Consider the following 25,186-nt stretch of genomic DNA (forward strand, 5'->3'; position numbering starts at 1 on the left):
TTACTGGATTTTCATAAAGGTTGGAAATCCATCCATTATGGAACTTGTATACTTGTATCATGAACTCCATGGTGGAACTTGTAGACCAACAGCATCTGAGGACCCGAGTCTGAAAACCCCTGATACACAGAAAGGTTGCTTATATGACCACAGAGTGGGCTGGGGTGGGGGGGAAGCAGGAACCTACTTGCCTTCCCCCAGATGACCAGAGTCCAACCAGGACTCCGCTCCTTCCCCCTGGCTCTATGACCAATATGGCTACTGGCAGCTTGGAGCAGCTCCCGGCAGCCTGATGACCCACACAACCAGTGAGTGAGATGGAGGTCCACGCTTGTCCGCCTACCTCACTATATGCCTGGGTTTAGAATCAAAGCTACCCAGGGTCGGACCAGCTGAATCAGGAGCAATCCTGGGGTTTCTCACGGCCAACTAGCCCTGTCCGTTCCATTCAATCAAACCAGGTCAAACTGGTTTGACGCAGTTTGATGAGCTATGCTTGTAAAGGGGATTTATCATCATTATTATTATTTACACAGTCAGACAGGTGCTATTGACGGGTTGTTTTATCCAGACATTGAGTCCTTCCCAAGGACCTGGGATGGCTGAATTTTATTATCAATGTTGTTGCTGTTATTATTATAGATATCATTGCAGAATATAGGCTGTTCCCAGTGAAGTTGCTGGGAATAGGCTGTTCCCAGTAAAGTAATTGGCTGATGGTGATTTCTGTGGCCCCTATGGTATTGAGGTGCTCTTCAAGGTCTTTTGGAACTGCACCCAGGGCGCCAATTACCACTGGGATTATTTTGGTCTTCTTCTGCCACAACCTTTCAATTTCAATTTGTAGATCTTTGTATTTTGTGATTTTTTCTATTTCTTTTTCTTCTATTCTGCTATCCCCTGGTATTGCTATGTCGATTATTTTAACTTGTTTTTCTTTCTTCTCGTCTACAGTTATATCTGGTGTATTGTGTGGCAGATGTTTGTCTGTTTGTAGTCAGAAGTCCCATAATATTTTTTGCATCTTCATTTTCTACAACCTTTTCAATTTTATGGTCCCACCAGTTTTTGGGCCTGATCCAGCAGGGATGTTCTCATATTCTTATGTTCTTAACATCCTCTTCACCTCAGATTGGCCCAGTTCTTCAGCCTCCAAGCCTGAGAAGCTGAGTTCTGGAGTGGGTATATGGTCAGTATCTTCTGCCATGAAGGCAGATGAAAAGAACTCATTTAGCTTCTCTACAATTTCCTTATCCTTCTTAAGAGTCAGCATAGCGTAGTGGTTAGAGTGTTGGAATAGGACCAGGAAGACCCGAGTTTGAATCCCCATTCAGCCATGAAACTCACTCAGTGACTCTGGGCCAGTCATTTATCTCTCAGCCTAATCTACCTCACAGGGTTGTTGTGAGGATAAAAATAACCATGTACACCGCTCTGGAGGAAGAGCAAGATATAAGTGTAAAAATAAATAAAATAAATAATAATCCCTTTCATGCCCTCATCATATAAGGATCTAACTGCCTCCCTCGCAGGTTTTCTGCTTCTGATATATTTAAAGAAGTTTTTGTTATTCCCCTTGACTTGACCCAAAGGGGAAAACAGTAACAGGCTGAATTACTATAAGTGGCCACAATCATTAACGTTGGTAATGATTTATCAAACTCTAAATTGCTTCAGCCTGATTAAAAAAACAAAACCTTTAAAAATATTGTGATCTCCTGCCAAACTCATCAAGGGCATCTTTGGGGGGTATAGTGACATTAAGTGTGAGGTATACACTTCCAGCTTAAGCCAGCTTTCTTGGACTTGGGCCTGAACTCCTTGAGGGGACAAATAGACATTAACAAGAAACTATGGCACCTTTTCTGCTGATCTTTTAATAACATAACATAGTCCTTGAGATGATCTCTATATCAAATTAAAAAGTCCAATAGTCCAAAAACTCATTGATAAGATGGCAGAAGTCAAAGTTAACCTTCCCAATGTCTTGTTTTAGCCGAGGGATGACATATCATAGTTTTGCCAGCATCTGTTCATGGATATGCTGTTGCCAGATGCGTTTCAACTCTAGTTGAGTCGTCTTCAGTGGCAAATATTGTATTTAACAAAACTCCACTATAAGACAAAACATGCAAGGTAAGCTATCTCAGTGGAGGCTGGTAACAAATATTTGTTACAAAAATGTGATATAGAGATCATCTCAAGGACTATGTTATGTGTATATAGATATAGTTTTACTGATTGAGTTTTAAAACTCCTTATGTAATTGAACAGTGTTCCCCAAGGGTTTAGTTTTATAATAACTATATTAAAATATATGTATATATTTGGATTATTTTCTGACGCCTTGACATATTGTTGAATCCATGTAGGGTTTTGTTTTCGCAACTTTTTTGCTGATCAACATGGCCGACATCCTAACTAATCCCATCCCCATGCAGCTAAAAATATACCACGTGCACAGTAAATTGTGCAACGCTAGAGTGAATGGCTGTAGTGTCGTGCAACTGTGTCCGCACAATTTTGGGCAACTGTGATCTTGGGCAACTCAACAATTTTGTTTTAATGCCTGCAGCAGTGCAGGTGGTGTGGAAACCACCCTCTGGGCACTGCACAGTGTGTAACTAGCCAACCATCCAACCAACCACGCAACCAGAACTACACTCCACAAGCCAGGGATTCCTGAGGGTCAGTTACAGAGGCCCTCAATAGAGTGACCTCATCATACACTCTGGTTTTATCTTAGAATTTCCTGCGCCTAGTTAATATATAGAGAGGTGTGGTTGGAAGAAAAGGATGGCTTGCTTTGCACAGGGGAAACAGACAAGTACACTGGCCAAGTCTGATGTGCGCCTGTAGAATATCTTTTTTTGTTTTTGTTTAAATTTTTATTGATTTTAACAATATCTTGACATTCACATTACATTAACAAATATTGACTTCCCGCTCACATCTCCTTGTGAATCACCAATTATAAAATTAACCCTTGCTATAATAATAATTCAAAACATATATCTTAAACCTTACAAACTCGTTTTGATCTACCCAACCTGCTAATATTACTAAATTTCAAACCCTGTTGTAAAATCAATATTAGGAAAATAGTTCTTTAAGTATAATAAGAATGGTTTCCAATCTTCTTTAAAGCATTCCAAATTTTGGTCTCTTATCAGTACTGTGGTGTGCGCCTGTAGAATATCAATAGTCAAATTAAAAAGGACAGCCTAGATCCTAGAGCGAATGCAATTCCTGCTTGCAGGATGTTTGCCGATTAGGTGCAGCATCTTATTTGGAAGGCACAGCAGGAGCAGAAAATGAGGGCCAAGGACTCCCCACTCCTTTCCCATAGTGCACATCTGGTCTTCCCCAAAACCTGTGCTGGTGCACAGAAATCCATATGTTGTTTCTGCGAGCGCAGTATTAAAGTCAGCCTCTCTCCAACATTAAAAACAAAAATAATAACCAGTTTTATAATCTCAAATTATTTATTAACCCCTGCTAACTTGGCAAAGAGGCATCTTTTAATGTGGTAATTCTCTTTTATTTAGCAGGGGGAGAGTAACTGGCCCTGTCCACTCCCAGCACAGCACCTCCAGTGACTGTTGCTGGTGTCTGTTTTATGTTTCTTTTTAGATTGTGAGCCCTTTGGGGACAGGGTTCCATCTTATTTGTTTGTTATTTCTCTGTATAAACTGCCCTGAGCCATTTATGGAAGGGCAGTATAGAAATCAAATAAATAATAAATAAATTATATTTTTGAGGAATGGAGTTTTCAGGTAGATGAACAAGATCATGCATCAGCAAGATACACCTGGAAGAATCAGATCAAATTTTCCCTGCCACATCCCCAAGCAGAACAACTTGCACTGCTGGCCAGCAAGAGAAAGCGGCGGGCAGGCAGGCAGGCTGGCCAGAGAGAACAAACTGGGGCTGAAGGGAGCAGGGGGAGAGACAGGGAGAACTAGGGGCGCATAATACTCTGTGCCAGGTCAGCTAGTACTTATTATTCTTTAATGTGCCCCCCTTATTATTCATTAGATGTGAAGATTCCTAACTGCTCCACAAAAGCAGAACACACTGCAAAATTTAGCGATGCTACCATCCAACAATATATTAACCAGGCACGGGAGTGCCTGTGTTTTATGGGTGGAGAGGTAAAAGAGCATTCTATCGTGTCATTTGACCTGCCCTGCCCTGGAGCATCTGTGGCTTCTCACTATATGATCAGAGGCACATGTTACCAAATTCTTCTGGAACATTGTGCTATAACAATAATTTCCAGCTTTTGGCTGTTGCCATCAACCTACTCAGGCAGTGGATTGGAGCATGGAAGACCCAGCCAAATTGTGTTTCCATGGTCATGATTTTGTAGGCCAGTACAATATCTCAGACTAGATATCAGCTCTCACGCCCCCATGGTGTGAACATCATGGGCCATCAAATCTCCTCGGTTTTTTGGAGCTCGGCTGCAGCTGCAACACCCATAACGATCCTTGTAAACCAATGGCTTTTTACTTTAATTGAATATATTCAATTAAGCCTAGAATAAAAGCTCATGTTTTGTTTCTAGAAACAAAACAAATGATCTATGCAATGAAGCACAGATCTCCAGAGATCCTTTTCAAGGGGCCACACCCATCATTAATTATGTCTACAGATATTCTTTTTGTAACTGCTGTAGCAACTTCATTCAGACTCTGAAATCTGCAAAGCAAAACATCCAAAATTGTTTAGCTCTTTAGGGAAAGCTGAAGCCATCAGGCACATCATTTGAGAAAGGGCCTGCACAGAAGAGCTCTGTCTGAGCCTGCACTTAACTTCTCCCAACAGAACGCAGTTAACCATCTGATGAGTTGAAATAACTTCAGTGACTAATTGTCGCTTTTTATAGATTTGTTTATTACTTCTATGTGTAAAGACTCGGCTAATGGTTACAGATAAAACACAAAGAGCTGAGGATATTTTAAAAACGCGAAAAAGAATGGAATGAGAAAGTTTTATACTGACGTTTCTAGGATAAAATCCTAACATTCTGTTAAGAAGTCTGATTCCCCTTGAAATAATTTGTATGCAGAAAAGAAAGAAAAGGTGCCCTTCCTTTGCTGAATAAACATTCTGCAGCTGTCATCGCATATTTTAAAGTAGACCTTAGTATGGGAGCCAGAAGAGGCAGCTTCCAAGTCAGGATTATGAAGATTTCATGTACAAACACATGCTTATAACTCAAAAGACCCTTAGGGACTGGAAGAAGTTCCTATGGTTAGAAACTATACTCGAGGCGCCTGTCTCTGTGTGCAGTCAGGCTGCAAGCAGCCTAAGCACACACACACAGTCTCGCTTGCGTCTCCGCCCTTAACCTCAGCTAAGGGCCGGGCCTCAAAGTGGGGTTAGGAGGACGGGGAGCACTGTTATCTGTGTGGATCCCAGCACTGCACATGAATAGCCTAACCCAGGCTCTGCTGCCCTAGCTTGGGTTAGGCTGCCTGCGAGAACAGCCTTCATGTCTGACATCCAGATTACCAAAGTGCATGTATATCATTGCTTCACACATAACAGATGGGAGGGAGAAGTTTTGGGGATCTCTCCTTCCCCTGTGACTCTCCAAAAAAAAAAAAAAAAAAAAAAAAGGTGTCCCTGAAGGCTGTGCAGCCCTCACTGACATATTTTCAGGAGTCACAGGAAGCTTTTGGGGGAAAGGAGAAACCAAAAGCTCCCCCTTGCCTGGAGCAAATGTGCAGCAATGATGCATCCATGTTTCAGTAGTTCAGGCGTCAGCCAATGCAATGTATGTTAAATGAGATCGGAGTGATCAATCTGAGGTTCTCCAGCTATTAGTGGACCAATTCCCATCATGCAGTCCTATTCATAGAACTATAGGGGACAGGGCTGAAGCTCAGGGGCAGAGCCTCTGCTTTGCATGCCAAAGGTCCTAGTTTCAATCCCTGATGGCATCTCCAGATAGGGCTGGAAATGACTCCTGCCTGGAACCTTCGAGATCCGCTGCCAGTCAGTGTAGACAATACTGACGGACCAAGTGCCTGAATCAGCAAGAGGCAGCACCATCTTTGGGGATGAGGTTGTAGGCTCAGTGGAAGAGCATGTTTTGCACACATGGTTCACCACCCCAACCCCATATCCCCTTCACAACAATCCTGTGAGGTAGATTAGGCTGAAAGATGATGATTGGTTGAACCTAGTGAGTCTCATGGTTTAGTGAGGATTTGAATCTTGTTCTCCTCAGTCCTTATCTGGCACTATAACCACACTCTAGGGATGTGCACGGAACCGGTTAAGAAGCCCTTTATGGGCCTCCAAACCGGTTCGAAGAACCGCCAGTTCCATCAGTTCGAAAGTGGTGGGGGTGCTGCTTTAAGAGCGATGGGAAGTGCACTTACCCCTTTGGCTGCTTTACCCCCCGCCGGCGTCCTTCAGTAAGACAGCTGATCAGGGCCTCAGCATACCTCCCTGCTGCCCCGTTGGCTGGATATGGCCAGAAGTCCCCAACGTGCCTGCGTGACTTCCGGCCATATCCGTCCAACGGGGGCAACAGGGAGGTACACTGCCGACCCGATCAGCTGTCTTACTGAAGGACGCTGTGGGGGGGGGAGTGGTGGGAGGGGTAAGTGTACCCTTCCCCGCTCTTAAAGTGGCATCCCTGCCACGGTTCTGTGCACATCCCTACCACACTCATTCATTTGATAATTGACATTAATCCATAAAGCTGGTTTCCAGCAGGACAGGCAAAAAATAAGTCTAATGCTGCAAGTGGCAATCTTCTTCACTGGCAAAGAGTTTGATGCAGGATTTAAAAGCAATACAAAATGGTAAAAGGCTTTCAAGTTAGGAGGGAATCATTTCTGAGATATTTACTGTGGTTTTATGTTTACCAAAAAGGGAGCCAACATTCCTTCCCCTAATTTCTTTCATTTTCCCTCATAAAACGGCCTCCCCTACATCTGTTTTCTGTATACTCCCAGCCACTGAAACAGTTATCTCTCTCAGGAAGCTAAAGAGTTCTTGCCCAGTGACACCCCACCATGACCCGCCAACAGGGGTGTGCACATGGTTTGCCCAGTTCAGTTCGAGTCTGAATTAGAACTGTGCATATTTGGTTTTGCACCCATTAACACACACACCCCGGCTCTGTTCAAATTCAAGCCAGTTCGGGGGTTATAAAGTGTTTCTCAAAAATAAAACACTCCCTGCCTCCAGGGGGCGCTGCCAGGGCCTTGGGTGAGGGGGATCTCCGGCGCTTCCTCCTCCTCCCCCAAGTCTCAAAATGGCCCAGTTCAGGCCGTTTTTGGCCCATTTTGGAGACTGCCATGCATGCGCTGCATGACCAGGATCATGCAGATGGCCAGTGCACATGTACGGGGCCATTTTGAGACCAGGGGGAGGTGGAACCACCGAAGACCCTCCTGTTGCCGTGGCAGTGCCCCCCAGAGACGGTGAGTGTTTTTGTTTTAAATTCTAAACGTTAGAACCCCGAACTGGCCCTGAGCCGGCTGGGTGGGATGTGTGTATTTGGCTTAACATCGAGCTGGACCAGTCTGAGGGTGAACTGGCTCAAGGTTGAGCCGGTTTGCACATCCCTTCCCGCCATAGTATTCAACATGCAAGATCTCCTCAAACTGGTTAACGTAACAGACAGACTGTTCTCATGCGCAGCCCGGGATGCCCAGCCCGGGTTAGGCTGTGCATGAGAACTGCCAGAATCGGGCCCAATCCCAGTGGGCCAGCACCACCTAACCTGGCTTTTTAGCTTCCAACCTCGGCCGCACACAGAGACGGGCGCTCTGGGGGAATCCCCCAATGCATCACATGTGTTGTGTGGTGCATTGTAGGATTCCTGCAGGCCGGGACGACGGGTCCCGGCCTCTGTTTACCAGCAGTGCTGGGAGCAACGCAGAGAGTCATCCAAGCTGCTCCCAGCAGCTCTAGTTGTGTGGGCATGTGGCTTGCTGCCTGTGCTGTGAGCAGTCATCTGGGAGAAGGCAGGTTGAACCCTGCCTTCTCCCCCGCCTACCTGGCTGTGTGTGCAGTAGTGTGAACAGCCCCAGAGGCTGTTCTCACATGTAGCCCAACCCGGGGTTAGGCTGTGGGTGAAGATCACCAGGATCGGGCCAGATCCCAGCAGGGCAGTGCCGCTGAGCCCGGCTTTTTAGCACACCCATAACCCAGCTTCCAGGACTGTGTGTCAGTACAAGCTGCTTGCAGCCTGCGCGGTCACAGAGATGGACACCTAGAGCACCCATCTCCTGGGGGAATCTCCCAATGCACTGTGATTGGCATACAGGGCATTGTGGGATACCCGGAGGCTGTAACATGTCATCCCGGGCTCTGTGCTAACTGGCACAGCAGCTGATCAACTGGGAGCACGCCTGCACACCCAGAAAAGTTTACTGGATTGTCTGTGGGGAAGGGAAGGTTTTACAGCCTTCCCCTCTGCCTGCCTTCACAAACTGTTGTGTGAATACCCTTACAGTGTTACCAAGGGTATTCACCTTTTGATTGGCAACAGCAGATCCTGTTTCTTGCTTGGTTTCCATGCTTAAAAAAAAAAATTATTATTGTCCATGCAGTATGTCAGAGATTCTCAAACCTGGGTCCACAGTTTGTTGGACTACATCTATTTTTGGACTACAACTCTCATCATCCCCTTATTAGGAACATAGGAAGCTGCCTTCTACCGAGTCAGACCATTAGTCCTTCTAGCTCAGCACTGTCTACACTGACTGGCAGCGGCCTCTCCCAGGTTGTGGGCAGGCATCTCTTTCAGCCCTGTTTTGGAAATGCCAGGGAGGGAACTTGGAATCCTGCATGCAAGCATGACTGAACACAGATTTGAACTTGGGTCTCCCCAGTTCTATTCTACCCAGTAGACGCACTCCCAGGTCAAATTTATTTATTTATTTACTTACTTACTTACTTACTTACTTAACCTATCTACCTATAAACTGCCCCATCCAAAGGCTTTGGGCAATGTACAGCAAGTATAAAAAGACATAAAGACACACACCATTTAAAACACAGTGCTCAAAACAACAAAAACAATTTTTAAACCATTCAAAACCCTTTAAAACCAATTAAAATACGTTAAGAAACAATTAAAAAACCTTGGGAGGCCAGGCCAAACAAGTAAGTCTTTAAGGCTCTCTTAAAGGCCAACAGCGAGCCTAAACTGCAAATATCTGCCGGGAGTGCATTCCATAGGCCAGGAGCAGCTACAGAGAAGGCCCGGTTCCGGGTCGCCATCAGACATACTGATGGTAACTGGAGACACATCAAATGTCCATGCATCATGTCTATTCAAGGAGGGAAGGAAACAAATGGCTTTCAGGGCCAGCAATGCAGAGAGGGGAGTGTTGTCCTCATTTCCTTCCCATATCTTTCTCTCTTGTGGGTGAAAAACCAGGTTGGGAACAATGATTTTGAACTGGAGAAAGCCCAGAAATGTGGCTTCTGAAACTCAGTAAGGTCTTTCATATGATCATCTGGGGCTGGTTTGGGGGAGGGAAGAGCTCCTACCCTGATCCCCACAGTTGAGCAGACCCTCCATTTGGATCTGCAAAAACACACCATTCAGATGACCATGGCAGCCACGGGCTCCATTTTTGCAAAAGAGAGCTACTATAGGTGCTCCAAGGATCAAGGGAGGTATCCCAGAATGCACTGCACTCACAGTATAGAGGCAGCCCTCAGTACACCAACAGCCCTCCTCTGATTGGCCCTTGTAGCTGCAGAACTCTCTGACAAACATGGTCACAGGGACTGCTTAAAATGGCGCTTTCACCACATGATCAATGGCTGAGGCAGGACAGCTGCTATTTTTGTCCTACACCTTGGGTAAAAAGCAAGGTTGAAAAAAAGCTGGGCTACCAAGGTTTGAATGGGCTGGGTAGGTGGGAGTCTCATGGGTTCTAATTCTTGGTTGTGAGAACAGGTTTGCTGTCTGACAACATCAAATGGGTGGCTAGGAAACTATTTTGCTTTACCTGATTAACCTTTTGAGCCTAATAAGCGGAATGTGCATTTGTTTGAAGTAAGAAAGTTATCTTTACAATGTACAAAAGCAGAACAGATTAAAATAAAGGTTAGGATGTGAAATGGTTGCTTACTTTAGTTGATTACTATGATTAGAATGCACTGATGAAGAATACATCATCCATCCAGGCTGATTATTATGATGCATGCATTATGTACACATTATATTGGGGGGAAATTATAGACCTATAGATGGATGAATCTTGCCTCTACATCACACAAGTGAATTCAGCTGTTATGAGTTATGGCTATGAAAACAATCAAGATGCATCATTTAAAGAGAAAACTTCATAATGCAAAAGACGTGTTTGCATATTGTAACGCTCCATTTCAGCAATCGGAGGACTGATTAGTCAAGCTTGATATAATCACAAAAAGCCAGAAAATATGTTTAATCATGGGATATCTCTGCTAAAACATAAACATTTCCAAGCATGTAAATTAGAACAGCAACACTGATTGGATTAATCAGAGGTTCTCAGACTTGGATCGCCAGACACTTTTGGACTACAACTCCCATCATTTCCAGCCAGAATGGCCAAACTATTATGGCTTGGGATTATGGGGGTTGTAGTCCAACAACATCTGGGGACTCAAGTGTGAGAACTCCAGGTTAGATTAATCAATGGAGGAAAAACAAACAAAAACCTAACACTCAATCCTTATATACTAGTATACTTAGTTGTTCCACTGAGTTCAATGCATGTAAAGTGTGCTGTCAAGTCTATTTCAACTCCTGGAGTCCACAGAGCCCTGTGGTTTTCTTTGGTAGAATACAGGAGGGGTTTACCATTGCCTTCTCCTGCGCAGTCTGAGATTATGGCCTTTCAGCATCTTCCTATATTGCTGCTGCCCAATATAGATGTTTCCCACAGTGCATGCACTTTCTAATAAATGTTTAGGATTAAAGCCCTATTCAACTAAAAAAGTGCTTCAATTTATTGGGGAACAGATTTCTTTTCTTTTTTAAAAAATTGTTCTTTTTAATACAAGTACATACAAAAATTGTAAGTGGCAAGACTTATCCTACAAGATTTTTCTTTTTGGCAACAAAAGACATTTTAGTACCAAAAAAAAATTCCCTTTTTGACTCACAAGTGGGAGTAGAGGCCTCTTCAAAGATGCTGTTCTGTTACAACACAGAGATAACCCCTGCTAACTTGGTAAGGAGGCACCTTTTAATGTGGTGATTCTCTTTATTTAGCAGGTGGAGAGTAACTGGCCCTCCCCACCCCCAGCACAGTACTTCCAGTGACTGTTGCTGGTGTCTGTCTTGTGTTTCTCTTTAGATTGTGAGCCCTTTGGAGACAGGGATCCATCTTATTTATTTATTATTTATAATATAATATTTATATAAATATTTATGTGTAAACCGCCCCGAGCCATTTTTGGAAGGGCGGTATAGAAATAAAATAAAATAAATAAATTCATCTTGAATTTATAAATTCATGCAAAGGAAAGATGCCCCTTTTCTTCAGAGCTATTTAACATTGAGCAAGCTCTCTGCATGGGGACACAGCTCTGCTGCACCCCCAGATTGCTGCTCTGGATGTTGGCTAGTGAAAGCAACACAATATACTATATTAAACAAGAAAACAAAGAAGCCCATTCCGACAAGACCCTCCCAATCTTACATTCCACCTTCCTGTTCTCCATCAATGCCCTATTCTGTCCCTTCCTCACTAATATGACATATGAGATTTTCATTTTTTGCTATGGGTTTCACCTGTTGAGAGTACATGCATGGATGTACGGTGGGTTTAGACGACCCGCTGAAATTAAGGAGGAAGAAGTGGTGGTTCCTGGTGAATGTGCTTTCACTGCTCACCAGTACTTCCTCCCATTTCTGTGTTTTCTGAAGCTGGAAATGGCAAGTTAAGTATGTCGAGACTCCTCCCTCAATCCGATATTCGTACACCAGCATTTGAAGTTGTTTTGACAACGTTGGATGGCAGAGGGGTCCCGACATTTCCGTCTTAAGATGACATGGAAACGGGGCAGAACTCTCAGTGACAGCCAGGAACCACCGGCTCGCCAGGAACTGCCGCTACCTTCCTACTTACTTTTTGCAGGTTGTCTGAACCCGCTCATATAAAGATTTTGAAGCAGAACTGTTACAAATTGCTTCAGGCCTGCACTGCTTTGACATAAAAGTTCACTTCTGCCCAATGGAGCTTCCTTCCTTCCTTTGGCTCCAGCCTCTCAACAACCCTACAACAAGAAGCAGGCAGTCAGCAGGCAGGTCAACAGCAGTGTTCCTTGTAACAGGGGCCCCCAGATGTTGTTGACTACAACTCCCATAATCCCCAGCTGCAATGGCCAAAGGCCATTGTTACAGGGAACATTGGTCAACAGTTACAGCTTAGAGCTTCTCGGCTCTCTTAAATTGGCTTGTGGATTTTGCGGGGTGATCTTTTCTTTGCTCTGGCCAGCCTCTTTCTCAGCCAAGTCTGTTTTCCTGCGCTTTGCTTCTTCAGGTGCTAGCCAGTCCCCTTTGGACCATATACAGGAAGGACAAATGTATGTGGCAACTTCTGACTGCCTGACTCAGCAAAAGGCATTTTAGTACCAAACGACAACAACCACCACTTCACTATTACCTCCAAGGGCTACACAGCAAGGCAACAAGAATTTTAAAGGTTACGGAGCCGATGGAGGATCCATCATGACATTTTGTGGCTAGGTTATCCAGACTGCACTGGACTGTTCTAGAACAAAACAACTCTTGTTTTGCTATTTACAGGGGGGAAAGGAGGAATTCTCCCCAGCTTGTCATTAAAGAACACTCACACACCAAGCTGTTTGATAACTACACTGATCCAGAAGCACATAGGTTTCCCCTTCTCCCCATTTGGGGACCACCCATAAGAAGATGTGTGGCAAGTTCATAAAGAACATTAATTTCCAATTATCTAAAAAGAGGGGAAAGGCAGAATGATGGGGTATGGAATGTAAGAATTGTTCCATCTACTCACCGAGGCCTTCGGAAAGCCAGCCCGTACTGCTGGCATGCCAAGCCAACCGTGGGAGTATATACTATGGGCATGAATCTTTCGATGTCCGATGTGAGAACTCGGTAGAACAGCTTCTCATTTCGGTCTTGCAAAGTCATAAGGATGATGTATCTGGGGTGGAGCGGGAGGCGGATAAAAGCAAGAAGGAGGTATCAGTTGTCACCGTTCCAGTCACGGGCAATTCCGCCAGCCCTCTGCCTAATTTGAAAAAATCTCAGCTATCTCAATCAGAGCTTCTCAAAGTTGTTATTAAGGAGAATGACCAGTGGAAGAGCCTGCCTCATGCAGAAATGGGCTCTGCTTTGCTGGAGGTTTTCAAAAGGCTGGAGGGTTATCCATGGGGAATGATGTAGCACATTCCTATACTGAGCAGGGGCCTGTACTAGAAGAACCCAACTCTAAAGTTCTTTGCTGGGGATGAGTGGTGCTGCTGCCATCATCATTCACAGGCCGTTACTCCATCCCTATATGACCGGTATTGGCTTTGTTCCTGAGCTCAGTTCAGAGTGCTGGTCATACGTTTTACAGCCCATACATAGTTTGAGCCTGAGAGCAATTCATACCTAGAGCAGCAACTGTTTTCCAGCTGCTCTCAGCTCGCATCTTACGGATGCTGCTAAGAAAACAAATCAAAATAGAACCAAGACTGTCAGGTTGAATGTTAACACAAACCTATGTTCTGAAACTTACTTCAAACCTAGAATTCACAGATTGGCCTGAGAGCCCAAAATAAACCTTGATTTGTTCAGGTTCGGACAAGCAAACACATGAAGGTTTAATTAAATAAACCTTAGCTCCTTGTGAACCTGTTGGTTTTATGTTAAAACTTGGCACTGGGTGCCATGTTGGACTGAGAAACAGTGGCTGGGAGCCAGTTAGCTTCTTGGGTGAGCAGAGATTTGAACCAGGGGCTTTGTCCCATGGACTGAGCTCTGCTCCCCATGCAGCACCGTTTCCAGCAAAATGTTCCTGGCTCCTGTTTGCTTACTTGTCTAGATCATTAGATTTGGTCTCGTAGCTTTTCAGTACACGCAGAACTTGAACATCTTGGCTCAAGAAGCAAGGAGGAAGCAGGCCGTGGATTCCAAGTTGGAGTCTTTCTTCAAGCGAAAAGGCCATGCCCTGGGAAAGGAAGAGAGGGAAGATGTGATTGAAGCAATGGGATGGATCTGCTGTCTTCTGCGGAAAGAAGCCTAATTAGACCTCCACTTTGGTGGAATTCTCTTCAGGATATGTTGCACAGCTGAGTTCCGTCTTAGGGTCAATTTATTTTGGACCTCCCTCCACAATGAAATTCTCACAACAACCCTTTGAGGTAAGTTGGGTCGAGAGACAAGGAAGAAACAGTAGTACTTGTAAAGGGGAGTTGAAGTTCACACAGGTAAAACAGGTTCAAGCTGCAGATTCAATTAGATAGATACTTTACTTTGGTCTTTGACCAACTGACAAGCTGCAGATTAGATAACAATCTAGATCATAAAATGGATTTAGATAAGCACAATATTTCACTGGAAGCCACTGAATAATTAAAAGACCATTATAACATTTGCTGTGCGTTAGTGATCCATGCAAAAGATTTGTTAGCACAGGAGCATAGCCAACATTTGGCTAATATGTAGGCTGTGAATAGAACTCTCCAACAATATTAAAATCTTTGAAATACTGGCACACTTGGTACCCAAGTAGTACTAGTAGTAGCAACAACAACAATAATAATAATAAATGATAACAAACAACTTTATTCATTAGCCAGCCCCTAACAAATGTTTCTCTGGGAGGCTCACAACACAACATTAAAGCATCCAATAAAAACACACAACACATTAAACAGACCAAAAGAGAAAAAAGAAAATGCAATACAAAGCAATTTAAAAACTCTTTAAAAATCAGTTAAAAAACAAATTAAAAAAGGTAAGAGAGAGTCAACTTTTTAATCCTACAGGCTGGATCCTCCTCAACTAAACTGCTTGGGGTCTGGACACCTCCAGGGAGAACAATTCCAGTTTATCTCCCTATGCCCCCAGCACCTGTAGTTGTCCTGCTTAGAAGCAGCTCCTTGAACACAAGGAGCCCAAGTAGCAATACCTGGCTTATAGGTGGCGTATGAGGTGCATCCTCTGAGCTGCTAGGTATGGAGCTGAACCTACTCAATACCTGGCAGATGGGAGGCAGATGAGGCCCATGAGTCATAAGAACATAAGAACAGCCCTGCTGGATCAGGCCCAAGGCCCATCTAGTCCAGCATCCTGTTTCGCACAGTGGCCCACCAGATGCCACTGGAAGCCACAGGCAGGAGTTGAGGGCATGCCCTCTCTCCTGCTGTTACTCCCCTGCAACTAGTACTCAGAGGAATCCCACCTTTGAGGCTGGAGGTGGCCTATAGCCCTCCAACTAGTAGCCGTTGATAGACCTCTCCTCCATGAAGATATCCAAATCCCTCTTAAAGCCATCCAGGTTGTTGGCTGTCACCACATCTTGTGGCAGAGAATTCCACAAGTTGATTATGCGCTGGGTGAAAAAGTACTTCCGTTTGAGTCACCAGTCTGCCTCCTTCTATATTCACCTGAATCCAAAGACTAGGTTTTTTCCAAGTTCTTTGATGTTAGAAATTGGGGGCGACATCTTAAACGCTGTATTTAACCTCCATGTTTAAAGGGGTCATCTTCTATTTGGGTAAATACGGTATTATAAACAAATATGCCAAAAGTACCACGACCTATCTAGTTGACTCTGACCAACAATTTATGACAGCTGATAAAACTGGAAAGATTCATCATTACAAGAAACAGGTGGGTAGGGGGAAAGCGTATTGGTTCTGAGATGCAAGAGTGTATATGTGTGTGTGTGTGTGTGTGTGTGTGTGTGTGTATATATATATATATATATATATATATATATATATATATAAATCAGTACTGCAAATCATTCTACATGTTTCTATGGAACAGAAACCAAAGCCAATATTTTAATAAAAATATTTCCATCCAGTTCACTCTAATATGTTACCACATGCTGTTCAAGGCAGCTGAATTGTTTATTATGATGTGGAAGCCGTGAGTCACACCACCTCCTGGCGACCCTTCAAGTGAGATTTTTAAAAATAACACATATGTTTAATTTCTCGATTCCACCAAATGCAGTAACCTAAATGGAAATAATATTGCCTTGGGCACAGATGTCGCCCATCCCAATCTGTTTAGTCATCCCTGCAGCACGTGCGGGCTCACAGGAAGGCTATGTGCGGCTGAATCTGCCAGCAAAGCAATCTCCCTCCTCTAGCGGCAAAGAGGTATAGATAGTCACTGAGGATGAAAGGAAGAAGCCAGGTGATGCAAAAGGTGAGCTGATGCGACAGAACAGAGCAATAAACATTCTGCATATGTCGGTTAGCATAGAAATGCCTTGCTAGAGCCACAGAATGCTTGTTACATTTCTCCATCAAATAATTACATTGGCTGACATCCTGCCTAATGCCATGTGCGCGCTTTTAACACCAGCAAGCGTGCAGCCCTAGCCTCCACGTTTCCGAAGCTCATAAGCTCTTGCACAAGATTGTAAATACATGTGGAGTTCTCCCTGTGCTCTGTTAGAGCAGAAACACAGCCCAGGGCCAGGGATGTGTTCCTACTCTAACAGAACACTTCTGGAGTGCAAAAAGAACTCCAGAAGTATTTGCGCTCTTGTGCAAGAGTGTATGTGCTTTGGAAGTGTGCTTGCTGACATCAGCAGCATGCACATGGCATTAGTCAGGATGTCTGCATTATCTACAGAACAATGCAAAAACTGTCTAGATCCAGCATTCTTGGATGGCAGGATGGCCTTCCTTTATAGCAGCTGGAGAGGAGAGCTGGTCTTGTGGTGGCAAGCATGACTTGTCCCCTTAGCTAAGCAGGGTCTGCCCTGGTTGCATATGAATGGGAGACTTGATGTGCCAGCACTGTAAGATATTCACCTCAAGGGGATGGAGCCGCTCTGGGCAGAGCAGAAGGTTTCAAGTTCCCTCCCTGGCTTCTCCAAGATAGGGCTGAGAGAGATTCCTGCCTGTAACCTTGGAGAAGCTGCTGCCAATCTGTGAAGACAATACTGAGCTAGATAGACCAATGGTCTGACTCAGTATATGGCAGCTTCCTATGTTCCTAGCTGTCTTTAACTAGTCTAGACCCAAGGCCTACTTCAGGAACATAGGAAGCTGCCTTATACAGTCAAGACCATTGGTCCATCTAGCTCGGTATTACTCTACACTGACTGGCAGTGGCTTCTCCAAGGATTCAAGCAGCAGTCTCTCCAAGCCCTACCTAGAGATGACTGGGAGTGAAGCTTGGATTTTCTTCCCTCAAGCATGCAGATGCTCTTCTACTGAGCTATGGCCTCATCTCCTAAGGGGAATATCTTACAGTACTCACATGTAGTCTCCCATCCAAATGCAAACCAAAGGGGGCTCTGCTTAGCAAAGGAGACAATTCACACTTGCTACTGTGATAATCTCTATTAAGACCATGTGGTGGGCCAATCCTGTAAATCAGGGTTTCTTAACCTTGGGCCCCCAGATGTTTTGGACTACAACTCCCATCATCTTCAGCCACAAAGGCCATGTCTGGGGATGACGAGAGCTGTAGTCCAACAACATCTGGGGGCCCATGGTTAAGAAACCCTGCTGTAAATTATTAACCCCCTGACCTGTCCCGGCCAGCCAGCCAGTCAGTCAGCCTGAGGGAGGGTTTTTTTTTGCTGAGTCACCACTCTCTCTAGCTACCACAAGGCCAGATCCCTCCCCTATCTTTAACATGGAACTCAAGTTTAACTTTTTAATAACATATCTCCATCAGTTTCTTCTCTCTCTTTATCCCTCACCTTTTTCAGGACATCTACACTGTAAACATATTACTTCAGAAGTCATTTCTTCTTCCCACGAAACTGTGGGATTTGTAGTTCCCTTTGTGCCACTAATGGTGCAGCGGGAAAGTAACTTGACTAGGGAGCAAGAGGTTGCTGGTTCAGATCCCTGCTGGTTTGTTTCCCAGACTATGAGAAACACCTATATGGGGCAGCAGCGATATAGGAAGGTGCTGAAAGGCATCATTTAATACTGTGCAGGAAATCCCTCCTGTATTCTACCAAAGAAAACCACATGGCTCTGTGGTCACCAGGAGTTGACACCGACTTGACGGCACAACTTTACTTAATTTTGTAGCGGAGGGGGAAAAAAAATTTCTATCGGAACTCTTAGTACGCAACCAAACTACAATTTCCAGGTTACCGAGAGGGAAGCCATGACAGTTAAACTACCATAGATCCAATAAACATTTGTAGTGTTGTCCAGAGGTTCCCAAACTTGGATTTCCACATGTTGTTGGACTACAACTTCCTTTGGCCATTGGGGCTGAGGATGATCGTTCGAACAACATCTGGGGACTCAAAGTTGGGAATCCTTAGTGTAGACAAACTCTTTTTCCTTCTTGGTTCACAACAACAAGCTTGCCTCTACTTTTTAAAGCGCATGTTGTAGTCCCTCTGGGGCACCCACTTTAGGAAACACTGTGACCTACTTGTGTGGATGCCAACCCACTAGCTGAAGATTTAAATGAACCTCCCCACACTTGAGAATTATCTGGTGGAGTGTTGTTCTGGGAGTATTGTGGCTAGGGATGATGGGCGTTGTCATCCACCGACATCTGAGGACCCAAGTTCAAGAACCTCTGCCCTAGCTGGAAATTATTTTACTCCCCTCTGACCATTTTTCCTCAATTCCAGGATCCAAGCATTCAAAAGCCTAGGTCAGAACTGCCCACGGGGACAAAGGAAATATCATGAATCACAAACAGTCACAAAGAAACCATTTTCCTGTGATGGTTTCCTGATGTAGCTTTTCATGTCTGCAAATGTTAATGAGAAGTGTTTTGTGCGTCAGAACAGGAGAGAGAAAATAGCTCGTTAGAACCAAGGCTGTAAGATGAACTTTGCTCCCCTTTGACCTTGTAATCCAATAAATAACTTAGCAGGAATCTAGATAATGTGGTTCAACCAGCAATGGGTGTGGCCCACCTCATGTCAGTGGGTTAGCGCAAAAGGTCAGAGAGAAGCCAGCATCAAGGAGGATGCTAGTATGGGGATGCCAACGCACAGAGCATTTAGGAACATAGGAAACTGCCATATACTGAGTCAGACCATTGGTCTATCTAGCTCAGTATTGTCTTCACAGACTGGCAGCGCCTTCTCCAAGTTTGCAGGCAGGAATCTCTCTCAGCCCTCTCTTGGAGAAGCCAGGGAGGGAACTTGAAGCCTTCTGCTCTTCCCAGAGCGGCTTCATCCCCTGAGGGGATATCTTGCAGTGCTCACACATCAAGTCTCCCATTCATATGCAACCAGGGCAGATCCTGCTTAGCTGGTCTTGTGGTAGCTTAGCTTGCTACCACAAGACCAGCTCTCCTCTCCTTTTCTTTCTGGGAGAAAGGGAGGTTGTCAAAACTCAACCCTTCCATACTAGTGCCAGTGCTGTGTGAGTCGGAAGCCATCGGGTGTTGTGCCACTTCTCACGTAGCACTAGCACTTCCTTCATCTGGAAGTCAACAACCAGAAGATTGAAAAGCTGTCAGTGTGACTGATATTAGTTGTTCCAAGATGTTATTGAGTCATTTGTCAGTCACTGGTTTTGTTTTTGCTTTCTGGTACTCAAGCAAAAAATGCCCTAGCTATTGTCAACACATACAGAAGTTGTTCCCGATATTTTGTTAAGTTTGACATAATTGAAGAGTCATCTTATAGGATCTGATGACAGCCGCAGTTGAGATATTTCACTGATACATTTTGAAGAAAAGTGATGCATGTTGGAGAAAAGTGATGCATCTTAACTGCTCTTTCAGGTCTGTAGAGGCTATGGGTGATGTTGGCAAAGGGTTACGTTAACCATGGGTCAGATCGAGACAATGAGGCTATTCACACGTGCATGCAAAACTAGGCTAAGGGAGCCCAGCCCAGTTTTGCATGCACGTGTGAACCGCCAAGATCGAGCCCGATCCCGGTGGCACCATGGCAGCAAACCTGCTTACAAAGCCTCCCTTCAAAATGGAGTTAAGAGAGCGAGCGCTCTCCTAAACCCGTTTTATTGATTGTGTGTCAGCTGCGGCTGGCAGACTTGGGAAGGGAGAGGGGATCCCCATAATGAACTGCACACTCCAGGGGCGGGGCAACACATGGCGACACATCCTCTCCCTCAGAGCTACTGGCAGCAGTATCATGCCCCCACCTGAGGACACGGAAGAGGGGGCAGTGGATGTACTGGGAAGCAGGGAGACATCGAAGGAGGGTCAGGTTGGCGATCTGATTGGGGATGTATCTGAAACGAGTCAGGGTGAGAGGTTGCTGTGGGAGGAGCCAATTGGGCAGAATGATCTTTTGAGAGAAGGGTCAGAGTCTGGACAAGAGGAGGAACAACCATTGTCTCCCAGACAACGTAGGCGAGAGAACCGTCAGTGACAGGTGATCGAATTGAGGTAAAGCAGCCGGCTATTAGCAAAAAGGCAGCACGAGACTGACTGAATTTGTGGCATCTCCTGGGAGTGGATTGGGTGCACCTGGCTGTCGGCTATAAATTCTGCAGCTTGTCCTTTGAGTAGACCACTGGAGACAACGCGTCTAATCAGCCTGCATGACTCTGGTCTGAAGGATTGTGATTTTGGAAGCTAGAACCCTGAAACTCCACAACACAGTCTGGTTTATTAGAGTCAAGGGGAATACTATTTGTGTTGTATTCTGGGACTACCTGTTCGTTTGAACTAAGTGTTCTTCTTCAGTAAAGTTGAAATCTGAAACGCGTTTACAACTGGCTACTGTGTCAAGATTTATGCATGGTTAATTTGGGTTGGCAGGCTCCTGACAAGCAGCTGGTGCTCATGTGGGCGGGCGATGCACACGCCCAAGGACGTCAGATCGATCTTTTGCGGGGAGGTAAGCACTTTCAGGCTTCCTCTCCACAAACCGGGTGGTCCTTTCTCACTGCTCATGAAAATGATTAGGAAACAGGGAGGCTATTCACACAATGGGGCAAAATCGGACTAGCGGAGGCTAGCCCGATTTCGCCCCATCGTGTGAACCACTGGGCTCATTCTAGGTGGGTAACGCACCTAAGTACCCCTGCCCTAAAACCAGGTTTGCGGAGTGAGTGCTCCGCAAACCTGTTTTTAAAAATCATGAGTAGCCACGAGGAGACTCCCGGAGAGGCTGTGAAAAGCCACCTCCTGGCTCCGGGGGTCTCTCCAGCATGCCCTGCACGCTCGCGGAGCCAGCAATCATCATGGAGTCGGCAAGCGTGTGGGCGGCGGATCTGGCTGCCCAGGGCTCCCACCTGGATTGTCTGTAGGGAGAGCGGGCTTAGCCCGCTCTCCCCGCTCAGCTCACCAAACCGAGTCTCACCAATCGTGAGACCCAGCTCACTGTTTTAACACAAACCATGGTTAGCTCTGAACCAGGATCAACACTGACCAGGGTTAGCGCTGAACCAGGATCAAGACTAACCAGTGTTCACTCTGAACCAGATCTGAAACTAGGATTAAGAGAATGAAAGCCATTATGATTCTCTGGGCCCTTAGTTGGAAGGGACTTAATGGGCAAGAACAGAACTCTAATTTGGGCACAGTCAACCCATATTTCAGTACATTACTGTATAAATTAATGTTTTAAAGAAAAGAATCCTTCCGGCAACTGGACTGGTCATTGGGCTTCCCCAAAATAACTGAGTGAGTGCGAGGAGCTGAACAACCAATGGGAGATGAGCCATCTCAAATGCTCCCAGCTAGGGACCTTTCAATTTCTGAGGTTTAACTGGAAGTCCAAAAGAGAATGGATAACTTTAGTCAGATCACATCATGCAAACATCACCTTGGAGATGGGCACGTCCACTATCCACAACTGTTTTCTTCATCTTCACTTCTAGCTTTGTTACTGGCTGACAAAGAGCCACTGTACTGACTGTTTTCTGCACTGAGAATCATGAAATAGATTCCAGGTCAGTCACAGTAACTAAGAGGGATTCTTCTGTTTCTCCTGCTGCCTGCCAAATTACATGAAGAGATGGTTGCTGGAAACAACTTCCCTTTTTCTCTGCCTACAATGCCATTCTTTCAGTGCCTCTCCCATTGCAGGCTACTTTTCAGGGCTGTTCGCCTCCAATTCGGTAATGAAGCCACCAAAGAAATGGATGGACAAGCTTTTACAACGGCTTCTTGTAGGCCTTTTGCCTGTCTTGGACATAAATTCAAGCTTACTGTCCATTTGGCACCTTGGATACATCAATCGGCTTTTCTCTCCTTTTTAGCCACACTGATATACTTGGGCAAATCACACAGAGCTTTCTCTGTAGGCCATACTCTGCTCTTAGCCACATATGGGAGCTGTGCCCTTTGTCTGCATTGGGATCACTATTTAGCCATGAAATTCATTACGGGACACTTGGTCCCCTGCTGTTTGATGCATTCAGTTTTACATAGGAGAGCTCTTTTCACTGTAGTGACAACAGAAACACTTGGCTTCTTTACCCACAGCACACAGAATGCTAAGGGCTGAACAAACGGGATTAGACAGATTCATGGAGGATAGGTCTAGCAACTGGAAGTGGACATGACAGCTCAGCAGAACCTTCAGAATCAGTGGCAGAGTACCACTGAATACCAGTTGCTAGTGGGTATCATGCCCTGCTTGTGTGCATTGAGAAAACATCTGGCTAAGAAATAGACCTATGCGAAGCCACGTGACATCTGAACCCCATGAAGTCATTCAAATATTGCCAAATCCATAAGAACACATTTCAGCTCAAGCCACATTGAATTGGGCCAGCTATAATAAAGGAATGCAAGGACTGCCTAGCTAAATCCTCACCACAAGCGACATGAATTAATTCCATCACCAGTTGATTTACAGCTTATGGAGCAAGCAGAACATCTGCATAGAAAGTTACCCTTCAAAGGCTGGAGACACACAGCCCAGCTGGGCATGCAAAGAAGCAAGGCATTGATCTTTCTTAACATGTGCAGAGAGATGCAGCTAAAGAGAAGAAGCCCTGGTAAGGAATGACAGGAAAAAATGTCTCTTATGAGGAGTGGTGAGTCTGCTGAACAAACAAATAGAAACCACAGCTGGAAAGGGTGGGAAGGAGTGGGGCGGTGATGGTGGAGAAGCAGTAGAAATGTGTTTATCATCATAAAAATGTTCTCACACCAAGCAGGAAAAGATTCTTTACAGTTCTCATTTAAAAACACATACCAAAAACTGGCATGCAAAAGGGATGGGTTACCAACTGTGAGCAGGAGATCGTAAAAGCATCATTAGGCAACTCATAGGTTTGCAAATATATTAACATCTGCATTCCGGAGAAAAGCAGGAAGACCAGGGAACATTGCCCTAACTTCTCCAATAAAGGGGGTCAGACAGCTTGAACTGGGTCATTCTGTTTCACTCTTTAACCACCAGGTCTTGCTCTCCAGGCCTGCCACATTTCTACTCCAAATTAAAAAATAAACCCTTTTCAGTGAAATTTTGGCTTACCCCCCTAGCCCTACTACCCTATGCAACAGCACAAGTCTGTGTAACTGAAAGAATATTTCCCGTTCACCTCTGTGTCCAAGTCCCTTGGAGCAGGGATCTGTCCTCTTATTCTCTGTAAAACAAATACACACACACACACACACACACACACACACAACATACACAGGGCCATACACAAATGCAAATGGCAGGATGGGGTCCGACCTGATCTAATCTGATCCTGCAAATGTCAGGTCAGTGTTCTTCGGACCCTTCTGAATGTGAGGGTCGGGATCAGACCAAGCTTAAACAATTTTTTAAAGTAGCCAGGATACTCAGTGTGAACTCAAAAGAAAAGTAACCTAACACAAGAGAATCGCAGGGGAAATAACGTAACATCAGAGAATCAAAGAGGAAGTGGTGTAACCACTGTTCCCTCTAAGACGTGCGCAAATGCACGAGCTCACAAGTTTTTGGATGTCCGTTCAGTTCATTTTAGATCTCGCTCAGGTTGAATCAGGAAGGTCCCATTCTGAATGCACATGTGCAGACAATGCCTTGATACTGCTGCCCAGAAGAAAACTCATTCCGCACCGAGATGAAAAAAATTAGAGGGGCCACTGGATCATCAGATCAACATCAGAGAATCGCAGGAGAAACCTGGAAATCAGTCACTTGTGAGTCAAAATGGACAAAAGCCTTAAAAAAAATTTTTTTAAGGAGATATACATGGGCGGGCAGACAGGCAAATAGAGGGCAGAAGATGGGACACCCCCCACACACACACCAGCCACAAATGCTTAAAAGAAAAAGAAAAAAAGAACATACTCTTACTGCCATTTGGAGCTCCAGAAAGCTTTGATTTATTCTGAACAGGGTCAGAAAAGTCCAATCCAAACTGGGCTGTGCAAATTTGGGTTCGGACTCTCTACAAACCTCTCTAATCTTGGTAAAATCGGACACACACAAACACACACACGCTGTATTCTGTCCTGTATTCTCACCAAGAATACAGGATGTATTCTCACCAAGAGGACTGGTAATTTTAAAATAAAATAAAAACTAAGCCAAAAGAGCTACGATATGGAAAATCTGTAATCAGTGGCTAACATCCACACTAACCCTGTACACACAGAGCTCAAAAAAGCATGCATGCAGTAACTACATGCCGACTTCTGAAGGATGCATGTTTAAATATTGGGACGGGAGATTTTGGCTCATCTCCCCTTCCCCCAGATGTGCTCTGTGCAATATGGAAATATGAGGGTCAGGGACATATTTATGCATTGCACAGGGCGCTTTCAGGGGAAAGGAGAGATTGGCAAAATCTCTGCCCTCAGCACTTGAAAATGCATGCTTCAGAAGCAGTCGTGTTCTTTTAATTAGATGCTGTTTTAACTGTGTTTTTATAGTTTTGGCTTTTTAATTTTGATTGTTGAAATGTTTTAATCTTTTATTGGCTGTTTTTATTGTCCTGTAAACCGCCCAGAGAACTTGGGTTTGGGGCGGTATATAAATGTATTAAATGTATTAAATAAATAAATAAATGTTGCTGCTGCAATAGTGCGTTTGGGGGGTTTGTGTGTACACTGCTGGTGTGGATGGCAGACAGA

At 44.8% G+C, this 25,186-nt stretch overlaps 1 protein-coding gene across 3 annotated transcripts in view; it reads right to left on the bottom strand.

The window, feature by feature from the left end:
- The window catches only part of ME3 (malic enzyme 3), a 130,234-nt gene that overhangs the window by 52,549 nt on the left and 52,499 nt on the right, over nt 1-25,186 (bottom strand). For all 3 annotated transcript variants that reach the window (XM_053306378.1, XM_053306380.1, XM_053306379.1), the window contains 2 exons: nt 14,047-14,180; nt 13,020-13,169 (listed from right to left, as the gene is read on the bottom strand). In XM_053306378.1, the coding sequence (XP_053162353.1) occupies nt 13,020-13,169; nt 14,047-14,180 (284 nt within the window). The remainder of the gene's footprint in view (nt 1-13,019; nt 13,170-14,046; nt 14,181-25,186) is intronic.

This window comes from Hemicordylus capensis, chromosome 3 (assembly GCF_027244095.1).
Source record: "Hemicordylus capensis ecotype Gifberg chromosome 3, rHemCap1.1.pri, whole genome shotgun sequence".
In the NCBI taxonomy this organism is placed as follows: domain Eukaryota; kingdom Metazoa; phylum Chordata; class Lepidosauria; order Squamata; family Cordylidae; genus Hemicordylus; species Hemicordylus capensis.